Consider the following 18,264-nt stretch of genomic DNA (forward strand, 5'->3'; position numbering starts at 1 on the left):
TCATTTCCTTACTTCAATAGGCCTACATTTAGCTGCTAAACTGGATTTGATGGGAGGCTAATTACTCCAGCCATTACTATTGGGACTAAATCATTCAAAAGCAAATTAAAAATCAGTAGCTGCCTGCCACCATCTATTGAATAAGCAATAGGAACTCTTGTTATGGGAATAAGTGCTTTGGTTAAGAAACAGACGAGGAGTACCAAGTGATAACTCTTCCATTTCCAGCTCCCCACAAAAGGGCATCATTCGGTCTCTCCAACTGTGCCTGAAAGGGCCCAGGCATTAACAAGAGTCCTGGAAGACATGTCTTGCTGGCCTTCAAAGGAGCCCTGCATGCGAACCACTGGATGTATCTGCCTACAATTTGCCAGCCTCAATCCATTCTGGAGGAGCTGCTATGCCTGCAAATTCCATAGGCATCTGTGAAAATGAAAGAAGTCGTAACCTTTTTTTTTTAGATTGTCAGCAGTGGGGGCAGCACTTTTGTTTTCAATAGCTCTAATTTAGTCCTGAATAATGAGCCAAATTGGAAAGACACACAGGGTAGCTCTGAAACAGATCAGACTACTTCCCAAAGCTTACAGATACAAGCTGAATCTCGTGGCCAGTGCACACTCTGAATAAATGCCTTCTTTTATGGTTTTTTCTTTAACAGCTAGTCATCTCTATTGCTTCGGCTCTACAGAGTTTCAGTTCAAGTTAGCCAGGATTTTTGTTGGGAGGGAAAAAAAGTTGTTGAGCATTTTGGGGGAGATCGCCTAGCAGGCTTCTGCTAGGGGGGAGGGCAGAACTTCAGTTAACTGAGTATTTTTAATGCTTTTCAATAATATCTATCTATCTATCTATGATTCTGCACCTTCAGTCTACACATGGTAACTTGCAGAGTTACAAAAGGCAGCATAGCTGCTCCCAAGAAGCTTAGAATCTAAAATTGCTGGTGGCTATCTGACAGAGGGAGGGAGAATAGCAGACAAGGAAGAATGTGGGCAAATGGACTACTACATGCACTGAAAGCCTGGGTGGAATCTACACACATATAAAAACCTTCTGAAAATGCTTTTTTTAAAAAAGCGGTTTTTTTTATTTAAAAAAAATGCATTGAATTTTTGATAAGGCTCACCATCGCCATGTAGTGTCGCATTGTATATTGCACTTAAGACACACTTAAAACATTTTAATTGCAGCTGTATAGTTGAGTCCTTAGTTGCGCTGGGAATGAGGATCAAGAGCAGGGGTCCCCAGACTTACCCGCCTTTGGGCCGGTGCCCACTGCGCCGATCGCGCGGCGGGCCGGAGGGCGGGAGAGTGTGCGCGCAGTGGGCCGGAGGGTGGGGGAGTGTGCGCCAGTGCGCATGCGCACACCCATTTACTGGCGCGGTGGCGCGCTTCCAGGCCGGAAAAATCGCCGAAAATTGTTTGTGCGCATGCGTATGGGCCTCCCCCGACCGGAAGTGCACCTCCCCTGACCCGGAAGTGCACCGGAAATGACCTCTTCTGGGTTGGGAGAGGCCCATACGCATGCGCAGAAACGATTTTCGGCGATTTTTTTCAGATCTGGAAGTGCGCCGCCGTGCAGCGTGCCGCAAGAGCGGGCGGCAGCAGCGGGCGGCGGGGGTCGTCACGGGCCGGATTGGGAGGCCAATTGGGCCGCATCTGGCCCGCGGACCGTAGTCTGGGGACCCCTGATCAAGAGGATAAGCCAAAAACCATGCGGGAAAGGTTAGATCTGAAGAGGGATCTGAAGCAAGGGAGAGAAGTGGACCGAGGCCTCCTTCCCAAAGGGGCTAGTGGCTCATTGCGCCAGGGCGCCAGCCTCTCAAGGGGTGCCCCAGCATTGGCGGGGCACAACGAGCCACTAGCCCTACGGCGCCTCCGCCTCTCCCTTGGCCGCGCCGGCAACTGGGCACTTAGTAGCAGCAGCTGCAGCCGTGCGCGCCCTCACAGAGCTCGGGAAGGAGGCGAGCAGGGAAGGGGCGTGCACACATCGGCGGCGCCACATTTCTGCCAAAACAGAAACCTGCAGGCTTGGGCGGGAAGCCCTGTGGGCCTGCTCTTTATTCCTCCCCTTGTAACGGCAAGCTTTCTTTGGAGGTACTTCCCATATATTTTAAAGTGTATGCCTCCTGTTCCACGGGCCGCTGGGCAGCAGCGAGAGCACCAGCAGCGGGCTGTAGTCAGGCAGCCCCAACGGCACCCTCCGCCCCAGGCTAAATTTTGGGAAAGGGAGAAGGGCGTCGGAGGGACCTTTGCGCCACGGAACTGGATGTGCTTAAGACGGACCTGGAAGTGGCACTGCCCACATATTCAAGAATCAAGCTCTATGCATAAGGGCAGCAGCAAGGAACTGACTGTTGCAGGAAACCTCGTTTCAGCTCAGGATAGTAGAGATGGAGTAGCACAGTTAAATTTTCGTTTATTTTCAACCCTTTTTAAAAAAGCAAAGTCTGAAACATTTTGTTGTTGTTTAGTCGTTTAGTCGTGTCCGACTCTTCGTGACCCCATGGACCATAGCACGCCAGGCACTCCTGTCTTGCACTGCCTCCCGCAGTTTGGTCAAACTCATGTTCGTAGCTTCGAGAACACTGTCCAACCATCTTGTCCTTTGTCGTCCCCTTCTCCTAGTGCCCTCAATCTTTCCCAACATCAGGGTCTTTTCCAAGGATTCTTCTCTTCTCATGAGGTGGCCAAAGTATTGGAGCCTCAGCTTCACGATCTGTCCTTCCAGGGAGCACTCAGGGCTGATTTCCTTAAGAATGGATAGGTTTGATCTTCTAGCAGTCCATGGGACTCTCAAGAGTCTCCTCCAGCACCATAATTCAAAAGCATCAATTCTTCGACGATCAGCCTTCTTTATGGTCCAGCTCTCACTTCCATACATCACTACTGGGAAAACCATAGCTTTAACTATACGGACCTTTGTCGGCAAAGTGATGTCTCTGCTTTTTAAGATGCTGTCTAGGTTTGTCATTGCTTTTCTCCCAAGAAGCAGGCGTCTTTTAATTTCGTGACTGCTGTCACCATCTGCAGTGATCAAGGAGCCCAAGAAAGTAAAATCTCTCACTGCCTCCATTTCCTCCCCTTCTATTTGCCAGGAGGTGATGGGACCAGTGGCCATGATCTTGGTTTTTTTGATGTTGAGCTTCAGACCATATTTTGCGCTCTCCTCTTTCACCCTCATTAAAAGGTTCTTTAATTCCTCCTCGCTTTCTGCCATCAAGGTTGTGTCATCTGCATATCTGAGGTTGTTGATATTTCTTCCGGCAATCTTAATTCCGGCTTGGGATTCATCTAGTCCAGCCTTTCGCATGATGAATTCTGCATATAAGTTAAATAAGCAGGGAGACAATATACAACCTTGTCGTACTCCTTTCCCAATTTTGAACCAATCAGTTGTTCCATATCCAGTTCTAACTGTAGCTTCTTGTCCCACATAGAGATTTCTCAGGAGACAGATGAGGTGATCAGGCACTCCCATTTCTTTAAGAATTTGCCATAGTTTGCTGTGGTCGACACAGTCAAAGGCTTTTGCATAGTCAATGAAGCAGAAGTAGACGTTTTTCTGGAACTCTCTAGCTTTCTCCATAATCCAGCGCATGTTTGCTATTTGGTCTCTGGTTCCTCTGCCCTTTCGAAATCCAGCTTGCACTTCTGGGAGTTCTCGGTCCACATACTGCCTAAGCCTGCCTTGTAGAATTTTAAGCATAACCTTGCTAGCGTGTGAAATGAGCGCAATTGTGCGGTAGTTGGAGCATTCTTTGGCACTGCCCTTCTTTGGAATTGGGATGTAGACTGATCTTCTCCAATCCTCTGGCCATTGCTGAGTTTTCCAAACTTGCTGGCATATTGGGTGTAGCACCTTAACAGCATCATCTTTTAAAATTTTAAATAGTTCAGCTGGAATATCATCACTTCCACTGGCCTTGTTATTAGCAATGCTTTCTAAGGCCCATTTGACTTCATTCTCCAAGATGTCTGGCTCAAGGTCAGCAACCACACTACCTGGGGTGTATGAGACCTCCATATCTTTCTGGTATAATTCCTCTGTGTATTCTTGCCACCTCTTCTTGATGTCTTCTGCTTCTGTTAGGTCCTTACCACTTTTGTCCTTGATTATGGTAATCTTTGTACGAAATGTTCCTTTCATATCTCCAATTTTCTTGAACAGATCTCTGGTTTTCCCCATTCTATTGTTTTCCTCTATTTCTTTGCATTGCTCATTTAAGAAGACCCTCTTGTCTCTCCTTGCTGTTTTTTTGGAAATCTGCATTCAGTTTCCTGTATCTTTCCCTATCTCCCTTGCATTTTGCTTGCCTCCTCTCCTCCGCTATTTGTAAGGCCTCGTTGGATAGCCATTTTGCTTTCTTGCATTTCCTTTTCCTTGGGATGGTTTTCGTTGCTGCCTCCTGTATAATGTTACGAGCCTCCATCCATAGTTCTTCAGGCACTCTGTCCACCAAATCTAAATACTTAAACCTGTTCCTCACTTCCACTGTGTATTCATAAGGGATTTGATTCAGATTGTATCTTACTGGCCCAGTGGTTTTTCCTACTTTCTTCAGTTTAAGCTGGAATTTTGCTATAAGAAGCTGATGATCTGAGTTACAGTCAGCTCCAGGTCTTGTTTTTGCTGACTGTATAGAGCTTCTCCATCTTTGGCTGCAGAGAATATAATCAATCTGATTTCGATGCTGCCCATTTGGTGATATCCATGTGTAGAGTCGTCTCTTGTGTTGTTGGAAGAGAGTGTTTGTGATGACCAGCTTGTTCTCTTGACAGAACTCTATTAGCCTTTGCCCTGCTTCATTTTGAACTCCAAGGCCAAACTTGCCAGTTGTTCCTTTTATCTCTTGATTCCCTACTTTAGCATTCCAATCCCCTGTAATGAGAAGAACATCCTTCTTTGGTGTCATTTCTAGAAGTTGTTGTAGGTCTTCATAGAATTGGTCAATTTCACTTTCTTCAGCACCGGTAGTTGGTGCATAAACTTGGATTACTGTGATGTTAAAAGGTCTGCCTTGGATTCGTATCGAGATCATTCTGTCATTTTTGAGATTGCATCCCATTACAGCTTTTGCCACTCTTTTGTTGACTATGAGGGCCACTCCATTTCTGCTACAGGATTCTTGCCCACAGTAGTAGATATGATAGTCACCCGAACTGAATTCGCCCATTCCCTTCCATTTTAGTTCACTGATGCCCAGGATGTCGATATTTATTCTTGTCATCTCATTTTTGACCACATCCAGCTTACCTCCACTCATGGTTCTTACATTCCAGGTTCCTATGCAATATTTTTCTTTACAGCATCGGACTTTCCTTTCGCTTCCAGGCATATCCGCAACTGAGTGTCCTTTCGGCTTTGGCCCAGCCGCTTCATCAGCTCTGAATCTACTTGTACTTGTCCTCCGCTCTTCCTCAGTAGCATGTTGGACGCCTTCCGACCTGAGGGGCTCATCTTCCAGCGTCATAACTTTTATATGCCTGTTGTCTTTGTCCATGGAGTTTTCTTGGCAGGGATACTGGAGTGGCTTGCCAGTTCCTTCTCCAGGTGGATCACGTTTAGTCAAAACTCTCCACTATGACCTGTCCATCTTGGGTGGCCCTGCATGGCATAGCTCATAGCTTCTCTGAGTTATTCAAGCCCCTTCGCCACGACAAGGCATTGATCCATGAAGGGGCTGAAACATTTTACACTTCTCTTTAATTCGTAATAGAGAATGTGTGTTTATGCTTGGAGTGTAAGCTCCATAATACCTGTTTGCAAAATAGGTGCTGAGATAATCTATATTCCTACGGGGGCTAAATTGTACCATTTACATGTATTAACATATTTATGGCACTTTTCTTATTAACATTTGTATATTATGGTGCGTGAAAATGCTGTAATCATCGCTAGACTGATTAAGGTCACTAAATGCTAATTCCTCATTATCCATCCATCTTTTTAATTTTAGCTTCCCACTGACGGTGACGTGATCTGTGACTTTGCAAACCATATAGATGCTCCCAAAACCAAGGAAGTGATTGCAATTGCGTGTGTGAGATTGACGCTCAAATATTTCTTGGAGGGTCAGGGCAGAAGTAAAATATTCCACAATTTTGCCTTCTGAGTAAAATGGGAATCTGTTTATTTCCTACAGTGCCCCCTTCCCTGTTGGTTTTATTATAGATGTTTTCTGCAACATTTTCTTGACACGGTAATAGTGCATTAGTGGTGGGTTTGCTCTGCCTAGGTTTGTTCTGTGAATTCAATCCCATGGTTGCTGCCCAGGGGGCTAAAGTGCAACAAAAGTGCAAGCAAGGTACTGGGCTTTGGGGTGTGAGAGCTCTAGACCCCTGCCAGAGCCATGCACATTTCCAAGGGAGTGGGGAAGCAACATCTGCTTGGAAAATTCATAGCCACTAGACCTGAAGTGAACTCTGACCCCAAATTTTGGGGAGGGCAGATTTAGAGAAGCAGGTCTGCAAATTTAATTCCCCTCTCTGTACCACACTTGACCTGAGCTAAAATGAAAACACAGTCAGTGCTTTCCCTCTCTGTAAAAGAACCCTTGTTCTCAGAAGCACTTACATAACAGGAAATACTTGTAGCAAAAAGGGGGGGGCTACACTTGGAGCGATACTAACATTACCTGGAACTAGTTACAGGTAGGTAGCCGTGTTGGTCTGCATGCACACGAAAGCTCATACCAAAATAAAAACTTAGTTGGCCTTTAAGGTGCTACTGAAGGAATTTTTTTATTACCTGGAACTGCAAGCACAAAAAATGGAGTCCCCGCTCCTCAAATTAAAACTATTGGTGGCAATGGAATGATGTAACAGTGAAAGCGGGTGGTAATAGCTGTTGCTTTTGCCTGCCATAATGAAGAGATACTCAATTATAAAGCAATCCAACTACAACAAATTACATTTGTTTGTGTGCTGGTTAATGATGTAATTAGCAAAGCCACAGACACATGCTATTGAAAAGCTGTAGATAGCTAAGAGAGAAATCCAACAAACCTCCAGGGGGCGCCACAATGGCTATCTCTAGTCCAAGTTCTCCAGTTGTTATTTTTGATGGGGGTGGGGTCAGAGAGGTTATATTCTGTCCCCCCCCCCCCCAGTGTTACGTAGATTAGTATCAATCCACAGATAATGTTATGCAAAAATCTCCAAATGCTGTGTTGGGTTTGAGTGGAAGAGTTTAGAAGGAAGGGGTGCGAATTCAAAAAAAGGTTGAGAAACCCTGGAGATAATCTCAAATGTCACAGTCCACTCTGAAGTCTGGCAGAGGGGAACTAATCTATTCCTGATGCTGCTAACACGTTTCAGAATGGGATCAGACAGTTCCATTAATTCATTGTAGTGCTGCCATTATAAACAGGCTGCTGTGACCATGCAGTAATGATGCCAGCTGTCTTACGAAAAAGCCTCTTAAGTAACAGATGCCTGGTTTGACAACAGTACAAACCATATTTATAATCTTAGCCTATTGTGTAACCTCTAGCACCATAGTGCCTAACCCAATGGCTCTCTAGATTTTTTTTTTAAAAAAATATTTTTAAAAGTTTTAAATAATTTTATACATATAAAACATAACATTTCCAAACATTCAGATACAAGGTTTGGACCTCCTTCCCTCCCTCCATGGATTCCATATTTAAATTTAAGTTTTCCGCATCTTTTACCATTATCTACCTATTAATTAACAATAATGATCATAAATAATTCCGCATTACAAGTGTCCTTATATCCCTGCCAAAGATTTTAACTGTTTACCGTGGCCTTTTAAGTAAATTACAAATTTACTCTAATCTTTAGGAAATACTTGATCTTCCTGGTTTCGGATCTTCCCCATCAGTTTCACCATCTCCGCATACTCCATCAGTTTCATCTGCCATTCTTCTTTTGTCTCTGGACTAGCTCTCTAAATTTCTTGTACAATTCCAGTATCCCTAACATTGGCTATGCTGGAATTTGACAAAATTCATAGAGGATAAGGCTGTCAGAGGCTGTTAGTCAAGCCTGGGGAGGAGGATGAGCTGGGGCTTGTCCTGAACGACGGCAGTGGAGGCAGTAGCAGCTGCCAGGAAGCATCCCGTTGGCTCTCCATAGCCTCTCCTCTCCATGGCTGCTGCTGCTGAACTCCTCCCTTCTGGAGAGCGGGCAAGGAAGAGGAGAGGCTGCAGCCTCCGAGACCCAGCCCCATGTGATGTGTTGGCTCTGAGGGGCAGGCAGAGGGCAAGGCCACCCTGGGCAGGAAGCAAGAGGGAGCAGAGCAGAGTGCAAAGAGTCTTGATTTTTATTTAAATGCTTTGTGTGTCTAAATCTAATCTTGCCCCTTTCTGAGATTTACCAAAGAGTAAAATAAAATAAAGATTAAGGGGTTTTCTCAACATGGTGGAGTGGTGCATGCTCTAGTTATCTCTCGCTTGGACTACTGCAATGTGCTCTACGTGGGACTACCTTTGAAGGTGACCCGGAAACTGCAATTAATCCAGAATGCGGCAGCTAGACTGGTGACTGGGAGTGGCCACCGAGACTATATAACATCGGTCCTGAGAGATCTGCATTGGCTCCCAGTATGTTTCACAATTCCAAGTGTTGGTGCTGACCTTTAAAACCCTAAACGGCCTTGGTCTAGTATACTGGAAGGAGCATCTCCACCCCCATCATTCAGCCCGGACACTGAGGTCCAACGCCAAGGGCCTTCTGGCGATTCCCTCATTGCGAGAAGTGCGGTTACAGGGAACCAGACAGAGGGCCTTCTTGGCAGTGGCGCCCGCCCCGTGGAACACCCTCCCATCAGATGTCAAGGAAATAAGCAGCTATCCTATTTTTTAAAAGACATCTGAAGGCAGCCCTGTTTAGTGAAGTTTTTAATATTTAATGCTGCATTGTTTTTAACACTCAATTGGGAGCCGCCCAGAGTGGCTGGGGAAACTCAGCCAGATGGGCAGGGTATAAATAATTTATTATTATTATTATTATTATTATTATTATTATTATTATTATTAATTATGTGTGCTCAGGGGCTAACAGTGCTACTTGCCCGCACGGGGCAGCACCCCCTGGGGGCAGGGCGTCACTCCGCAGCGCGCATGCGCCATGACACATGCATCGTGACATCATGACACATGTGCCAGGACCCGCTCCGTAGTGTGCTCTGCTTCTTCCCGCTCAGGCGGAGGAGGCGAGGGGGCGGGCCAGGGGCGCTGCCCCCGCGCTGCCCCCCACCAGACTGGAGCTAGGGGCGGCCCTTCTCAATTCTAATTTCCTCTGATACCACATTTTTTATTATAATTTTTGCTTTCTGCTCAAAATAAATCGCATTTAAACCATTCATAAAGCTTTGCCCAGCCTCCATCTTTTCTAAATTTTTATTCATGAAACTCCAAGAAATGTTATCAAAGGCCTTCTCTGCATCGATGAACATTAACAAAGCTTTAGAATTCTTTTTCACCTCTAATTTTTCCAAGACATCGATTATATTCCTAATATTGTCCTTCATATGTCTCCCAGGTAAAAAAAAACCTGCTTGATCATGATGAATCTGCTGCCATAGCTTCAAACTATCATATGAATAAACCCATGGACTTGCCTTCAATGTATAGGGCAGGTGAGACAATATGAAAGGATGTGGTATGTCCAATACATTTGGCTACCGAATGAGAGAATGAGAGCCCTGGGAGAAACATTTCTGCAGGCAGAGCTTGTCTGAGGCCCTGGGTAGCTGAGGGACACAGGGCATTCTTGGCACGACAACATACGTCTGGCTGGTGAGGCCAGCTTACCCCTCTGAGGTCCAGGGCAAATGTACCCAGATGCTCGCCCCCCCCCACTGTAATCACCCAAAGTCTCCTCAGGCTGATGGTGTCATCATGAACGTTCATGGCCCGACCTTCCCTACAGCAATACTAAGCACTGAGGTCTGGAACTGTTTCAGTTTCAGCTTTCACAAACACAGTATTTGTGTCCAGTTGCATTAGCTGTGGGAAGTGGAGGGATCAATAGCAAAGTCCTTGCAGGGCTGCCATTGTGAGAGGCAGAAGAACACAGGAACCCTGATGGATCGGATCAAAGACCCTTTTAGTTCAGGATTCTGTTCTCACCGTGGTTAATGAGATGCCTCTAAGAATCCTACAGGCAGGTCATGGAACCTCAGAACTCATGATCCTCAGCAACTAGGTATTCAGATACAAACCTCCTTGGAAATATAATTATCATAATTAGTAGCCATTGAGGGCCTTATCCTCCATGAATTAATCCATTTTAAACCCATGCAGGTTGATGTCTATCTTGTGATAGCAAATCCCATCATTTAACTGTGCACTGTGTGATGATTTCCTCGTATACTGTGTTTCATACTACAAGTTGTTTTCATTCCTGATGAGCACCTATGCCTTTGATTAAGATGGCTCAATAAATGTCCTTAAAATTCACTGGATTTCTGCTATTTAATTTTGAAAATAACAGCAGGCCTTTGAACCTTACTGGGCATCTTGCCTCTCCCACTCAGCCTGAAATGATACCTCTGCATCACAACATCACCCAAAGGAAAACAAGCTTCTAAAACAATTGTCAAATCCTTGACAGAAGAAATGATGCAATCCCATCTGGAGATTATCAAGAAAAAAGTAGAACAGGCCTTCTGAAAGGTGCACTCTCTGGAAAATCAAACACCATTTCAGAATTGTGGTTCCTGACAATTTCACTTTCTGCGTTATTTGAACATCGTGATCCTGTTTAATTTTACACTGTGGGGATGGCTTATAGTTCTTGACACAACACACAGAAATGTATGTTTGACTAATTTTTTTAAAAAAGCTCTTCAAATTCTGAACAACGAAATGAGGGGCAAACAAAAATCTCAGTGCTCGTGGAATAGCTTGAAAACAGCTCCCCAGAATTCTTACGAGCATTAAGTAGGGCACAGCAAATCATTTGCATTTCTAGCTAGCAGAGCTTAACAAAATCAGTGCAAAGCATGATGTGATGCTGAAGAAACATTGTGCAGTTAAAAATATTTTGAAAGCCTTCTGGGATGATTTTAATTAACTTTACAAATGTAACGTCCCCAGTTCAGCTATCTATTCAAATTGACTTCCCCATGCAGTATTATTCAGACTGTTGATGGTTTACGCAGGCCTAATCCCTGCCTTAAAGGGAAACATACGCATGTAGTATCAGTGATTCCAAATATTTTTTGCGGTCCAAGTAAATGAATTAGCAATAATTCCAACCCTCAAGATCTTGACTTGAACTGCACTGATATATATACCCAGAGATCCCAGATGCATAACATTCCCCATTGACTTCAATATCAGCAACAACTCAGAGTCAGGGCCGTCTTTACCCAGGGGTGCAAGGGGTGCGGGGCACCCGGGCACAGAATTTTTGCTGGAAAGAGAATGTTCAGCATCTTCCCTTGGAAACTGGAAGCTGGTATAGATTGCTTCTCCATCCTCCGGGGGAGTTTTTGTATTAGCTCAATGTATAACTTCAAAATATCAATCAGCACAATAGGCCACCAAGCAGTCCAAACAAACCTAGACTTGAGGTTCAGACCCCAAACCCACAGCAATTTGATTCATGTTGCCGCATCTCCTCTGAAGTTGTATAGACAAACCCAGTTATCTAAATGCTGGAATTCACAAGGTCAAATGCAAATCTGACCTAGAGCTACTTTATGTGTTCGGCAACAAGGGGAAGATATATGAGCTCCCTAGCACACGCCCTCTCATGTCATGGTTATTCTCATGATTAGGGTGGCTTCAGAAACTCCTGCTATAATCACATAATTGCTGTTTAGTGAATGCACGCCCACCAATGCATGTCACAAACTTCTGCTTTAGGCCTACACATGACTGTGATCATGTGAAAGAACAGGCCCTTTTTTGCTATGCAAATGTGCAGTTCGTCTTATCATTTATTGCAGCTCATGCAGTATACACACTTATACAGGAGACTCTCAACACACTGGGGGTTACATTCTGGGGATAGTGTGTAGAGCCAAAATCATGTAGAGTCAAAACACATTGTGTTCAATGATGGGTGGAATTGCCAAAGTCTTTTCTCCCAGAGGCTCACTCCCTTCCTGCCTCTGTTTATTTATTTTATTTAATTTTTTTTAACCAAGCACATAAAGCTGAATGAGCCTAAGTTAAATACATGCAACTTGCAAATTACCTGTACATACATACACACAGCCCTTTGATTTCTTTAGTTCATTAGCACATCAAAGTCATACAGTGGTTCCGCTCCTTCCTCCTGGGCCGTGTTCAGAGAGTGGTGGTGGGGGATGAGTGCTCGGATCCCTGGGCTCTCACTTGTGGGGTGCCTCAGGGCTCTGTCCTCTCCCCCATGCTTTTTAACATCTACATGCAGCTGCTGGGAGAGATCAGTATGTGGATGATACCCAGCTCTACCTCTCTTTCAAATCAGAACCAGTGAAGGCGGTGAAGGTCCTGTGTGAGTGCCTGGAGGCGGTTGAGGATGGATGGCGGCTAACAGATTGAGGTTGAATCCTGACAAGACAGAAGTACTGTTTGTGGGGGACAGGAGGCGGGCAGGTGTGGAGGACTCCCTGGTCCTGAATGGGGTAACTGTGCCCCTGAAGGACCAGGTGCGCAGCCTGGGAGTCATTTTGGACTCACAGCTGCCCATGGAGGCGCAGGTCAATTCTGTGTCCAGGGCAGCTGTTTATCAGCTCCATCTGGTACACAGGCTGAGACCCTACCTGCCTGCAGACTGTCTCGCCAGAGTGGTACATGCTCGAGTTATCTCCCACTTGGACTACTGCAATGCGCTCTACGTGGGGCTACCTTTGAAGGTGATCCGGAAACTACAACTAATCCAGAATGCGGCAGCTAGACTGGTGACTGGGAGCAGCTGCCAAGACCACATAACACCAGTCTTGAAAGATCTACATTGGCTCCCAGTACGTTTCCGAGCACAGTTCAAAGTGTTGGTGCTGACCTTTAAAGCCCTAAATGGCCTTGGTCCCATATACCTGAAGGAGCGTTCTGCCCGGACACTGAGGTCTAGTACCAAGGGCCTTCTGGCAGTTCCCTTGTTACGAGAAGCCAAGTTGCAGGGAACTAGGCAGAGGGCCTTCTTGGTGGTGGCGCCCACCCTGTGGAACGTCCTCCCATTAGATATCAAAGAGAAAAACAGCTACCAGATTTGTAGAAGACATCTGAAGGCAGCCCTGTTTAGGGAGGCTTTTAATGTTTAATTGATTATTTTATTTCATTTTTCTGTTGGAAGCCGCCCAGAGTGGCTGGGGAAACCCAGCCAGATGGGCGGGGTATATAATAATTATTATTATTATTATTATTATTATTATTATTATTATTATTATTATTATTATTATTAGATAAATAGGTACCACTCCGGCGGGAAGGTAAACGGTGTTTCCGTGCACTGCTCTGGTTCGCCAGAAGCGGCTTAGTACGCCGGCTCCCTCGGCCAGTAAAGCAAGATGAGCACCGCAACCCCAGAGTCGTCCGTGACTGGACCTAACGGTCCGGGGTCCCTTTACCTTTACCGTTTATGTTCATTTCACTCCTCCTCTCCAGCTTGCTCAATCACTGATTTTATCTCTTATTTTGTTTGCTGACTTGATATCGTTCCCACTGCTTCCTGCTCTTGTTTTGAGGGATTTCATGCTGAAGCTTCTTCCAACCCTGCTCTCCACCAATTCCTATCCATCACTTCCTAGCTCAGCCTCCATTTGTTATCCAGATTTCCTACCTGTTATTTTTGTCTCGGTTGCTCTCCCTTTCTTCTCATCCAGTTTGAAATTCTTTCAGTCTGCCATAATGTCATATAAACAACTATTCTCAGCCATTTAAGGTTTTTTTGAGGAATTAGAAGATTCTATTAAGAGATGCTCTGCAGTTTTATTTTATATCACTATTACAGTGAAATGTATGAGGCTGCCTGACAGCTCCCTGTTTATACAGTGCTGCTTTTTGAGACACATTTGGTGCATTTTTCTGACTTTGTGCAATTGATCTGTAATTGAATCTCAACAAAGAATATATTTTCAAGGGCACTGTGAATACCTGAGAAGCATTTCATTAGATTGTTTGCTCAGATAAAGGGTGCAGGTTATCTATAACTTAGGGCTGCTTCACACATTACAACCTCCGTACATGAGGTTATCTCTATGTAGGGAAGCTGTACTAAGAGGCTCTGAGGGCTTACCCACACTTAGTTTTCCTTCATACTATCCAGGCATGGTCTGTGCTTAAAAGCTCTATGTTTCAGCACTCTTCTCTCTCTCTGGAGCTTTCCCCGTGAAAACCCACTCTTTGCCATGGAATCAGAAGAAATGGCCACCTGCGGAAAATCTGAATTGCCGTCTGTTGTGATTCAGAGTGGGTTTTCATGGGGATAGCTCAACTGCGAAGAAAAATTGAGTCTTAAAGTGCATACCTGTGCCTGGAAAGCAGTGGCATAGCGTGGGTTGCTAGTGCCCGGACAGGGCAAGTGTTGTGGCCCCCTGGTGGAGTGGGCTGCTGGGGTGGGGGCATGTGCCAGAGGGTGCACACGGAGCCTGTGTGGAAGGCGAATGGAGTCCACCTCCAACAGGCTTCTTGCCTGTTGCCTCCATCTACCTGCCCATTAGACCAAACCACCTGCTGCTGTGCCTCAGCTGCAAAGGCTCTGTGCCTGTTGTGGGTGTGCCTGACTGTGCCCCCTCAAAAAATGTGCACCTGGGGCCATGGGCCCTCTGGGCCCCCCACATTTTGCCTCTGCTGGAAAGGGTGGGGTAAAAGGTAGGTGAGGATAAGCCCTTACTCTCTTGCTATAATTAATTCTATCTGCATATGCAAATAACAGGAAAAACAGCTTCACCTTATTTGGATATGATCTAGCTGCTATTAAGAAAAAACACAGGGATCTGGAGCATATTAATTAATAAACTGGATCATCTATTACTATTTTTAGCTTTGAATTATAATGCTAAAGGTTTGGCAGCAGGTCTGGGTTTTTTTGGCTCTCATTTTATGTTCCACAATCAGTTGCTTGGTAGAGGATTTGAATGCCTCATCTCATACCACAATCTGGTTCTGGTCCTATTTATTCATTGCATTTTTCATCTCTCTCTTTCTTCTTCTTCTTTCCCCCTATTTCTAAAGGATTGAGGAGGTGAGGTTGTTTTGGAGCTGGCTACCTATATTCCACTTCTACAGATATACAATACATTTTATATCGTCAAATACCTATACAATCAGTTCCACATCCTCTTCTGTTTGGGTAGGCCTCTGCAGTGGTTGATTTTATATTCTGTAGTTTTATATATGTTTATATGCCTGTTGTTTTGTTGAGAGTCCCATGGACTGCAAGAAGATCAAACCTATCCATTCTTAAGAAAATGAGCCCTGAGTGCTCACTGGAAGGACAGATCCTGAAGCTGAGGCTCCAATACTTTGGCCACCTCATGAGAAGAGAAGACTCCCTGGAAAAGACCCTAGCGCTGGGAAAGATTGAGGGCACAAGGAGAAGGGGACAACAGAGGGCGAGATGGTTGGACAGTGTTCTCGAAGCTACTAACATGAGTTTGACGAAACTGCGGGAGGCAGTGGAAGACAGGAGTGCCTGGCGTGCTCTGGTCCATGGGGTCATGAAGAGTCGGACACAACTAAATGATTAAACAACAATATACCCTGTTTCTCATATTTTAAGGCATCCCCATAAAATAAGCCATAGCAGGATTTTTAAGCATTCAAGGAATATAAGCCATACCCCGAAAATAAGACATAGTGATAGGTGCAGCAGCAATGCCGGCCGCGGCAGGAGGAGGAGGAAAAAAATAAGACATCCCTTGAAAATAAGCCATAGTGTGTTTTTTTGAGGAAAAAATAAATATAAGACGTGTCTTATAATATGAGAAACACGGTATGTTTATATTTTTACATTCTATTCTATGCCACCATCCCTGTTTTACATCTACTGTTTTTTGCTGCCAGGAAATTTATCGCCGCATTGCCGCATTGTATTGTTTAGAGAACAGAGTCTGTGTTGTGTGAGTTAATTAGTTAATTTGTGGGTTTTGGATATGGATAATGATATCCTGGGAAAGGGGAGCTTGCTGGCCTTCTAGACCTATGATTCTATAGCTCAATGCGTAGCCAGGCATGATAACCCCTTTCTCTGCTCTCTGCTTGGGGCACTGACATTTGGAAAGGTCAGCTAGAAAGAATCGTTAGCTAATAATTAGAAGCCGGAAGAGCTGAAACAATAAAATCAGATTAGAAGGATGCTGCACATTTTAACAAGATTCTTCAAAGGAATTTAGCATCCCTAGAAAGTGGAAAGGGATGCTTCACAAAGTATGTTTTACAAAAGGCTTCATAATCTTATAACTATCTATTTTTCCACAATGGGATTTTCAAAGTCTTTCTAATCTTTGAAAAGCAACAGCAGGCTGTTATTGTTACTTTTGGGAATAACATATTTTAAAGACATACTGTAACACAATGGCACATATGCAAAGAATGAACAAACCTAAAATCCAGTCAAACAAGATGGAAATGTTAATGGCGGCAAACCAACCTGATCTGGGAACTTGTGGCTCTCTTGTACTGAATGGAGTCATATCCCCTTGAAGGTTCAAGTGCACAGCTGGGGATGTGTCTGGACCTGACATTGTCAACAGGCAGGGAGTTCCAAAGTATACAGTAGCTGCCACACTAAAAGATTGGTTTCTTACAAATGCAGAACAGGTATTATTTAGCATCTGTAAGACTTTCTGAGAATATTTATATTGAAGTGGAGCATGGAAAATGTGGAGTGGGGGGTGGGTGGGAAAATAATGAATGCATTTCTGGAGATGTGATCTGACTGGGAAGGAAGGGAGGACTTGCTTTTAATACCAACACAATCAAACAGTGGTCTACGGCAGTCTTTAAAGTTCTGGAAGCCAATTTTAATCATTCTCAACTCTACTTCAGAGGGGTAATCCCATCTGCAATCGGATTCAGTCATGAATTAATATTCCAAATCACCATGTCTCTTTGCTAATATAATTGTGACTTGGAGTGATTTGGGCAAAACATGTTTTGAGCATCATGGGTGAAAACTCCCTGTCTTTTGCTGCATTGGCTTTGAATGGCACTGGAAATACAGAGATGCCAGACTAGAAAAAAAGAACATAGCAAGTCCCTGGTTGTTATATTCCCCAAAGGATTTGAGCCAAGAGTGACATATATCTCCAGCAGCAGGTCTAGGTATTACAGAAGACATGCTGCTCAAAACTGCTTCCTTGTGTATTTCTGGTTGTTTCCTGATTGCCTGCTCCCCTACCATCTAGTGTAACAAATTGGATGATAGTGTTGCACGCCACCCTAATCTCTGAGCGGTGCGAGACTCCTTTGGCCCAAGCACTGACCCAAGATCTGTGATTCCTTTTGGAAATGAGGCACCGTGGAGACTGTGGTGTCTTTATGATAATATGGCTTATTTACACATATCTACAACCTGAGCTGGGGATGCGGGTGGCGCTATGGGTTAAAACACTGAGCCTAGAGTTTGCCAATCAGAAGGTCGGCGGTTCGAATCCCCGCGACGGGGTGAGCTCCCCTTGCTTGGTCCCTGTTCCTGCCCAACTAGCAGGTCGAAAGCACGTCAAAGTGCAAGTAGATCAATAGGTATTGTTCCGGTGGGAAGGTAAACGGTGTTTCCGTGTGCTGCTCTGGTTCGCTAGAAGCGGCTTAGTCATGCTGGCCACATGACCCGGAAGCTGTACACTGGCTCCCTCGGCCAGTAAAGCAAGATGAGCGCCGCAACCCCAGAGTCGTCTGCGACTGGACCTAATGGTCAGGGGTCCCTTTACCTTTACCTTTACAACCTGAGCCTATGATGAAGAGGGTCTTGCTTCTCCCCAAGCTGCAGCTGTGGATTCAAACAGGCACCAGCCATGGCTCCGACCCTTTTCCCAGCTTGCTGCTCAGGGCCGGCTCTAGGTAGACCCCCGGTGTTGCAGTGCGCTGGGCCGGTAGGCAGGGCACCGCGCAGAAACCATGCGCCCTGCGAGGGCGGGGGCGCCGGAGCGATCTCCGCCCCTCAGTGCCAGGGCGGCCGACCTGCTTGAGACTGCCCTGTTGCTGCTAATACCAAACTGTTGCTGCTAATACCAAACTTTCCCCCTTCAGGGCACATACAAACTGTAGGTGCTGAACCTCTTTTTTGTTGCAAAGGATTGCAGTTTGTGATACATACATAAGCAACACCACAGCCATGAAACATCTATTTTAGGTTCCAGGCAAA

General features: G+C 45.1%; 1 protein-coding gene across 1 annotated transcript in view; it reads right to left on the minus strand.

Annotated features, from left to right (window-relative positions):
* Positions 1-3,519: 3,519 nt before the first annotated feature.
* The window catches only part of LOC132591905 (protein CFDP2-like), a 33,502-nt gene continuing 18,757 nt past the window's right edge, over positions 3,520-18,264 (minus strand). Inside the window, exon 2 of the mRNA XM_088672004.1 lies at positions 3,520-5,681. Coding sequence (XP_088528130.1) covers positions 4,218-5,501 — 1,284 coding nt within the window. The 5' untranslated portion in view covers positions 5,502-5,681 and the 3' untranslated portion in view covers positions 3,520-4,217. The remainder of the gene's footprint in view (positions 5,682-18,264) is intronic.

Source organism: Zootoca vivipara, chromosome 1 (genome assembly GCF_965207765.1).
Source record: "Zootoca vivipara chromosome 1, rZooViv2.hap1.1, whole genome shotgun sequence".
Taxonomy (NCBI): Eukaryota; Metazoa; Chordata; class Lepidosauria; order Squamata; family Lacertidae; genus Zootoca; species Zootoca vivipara.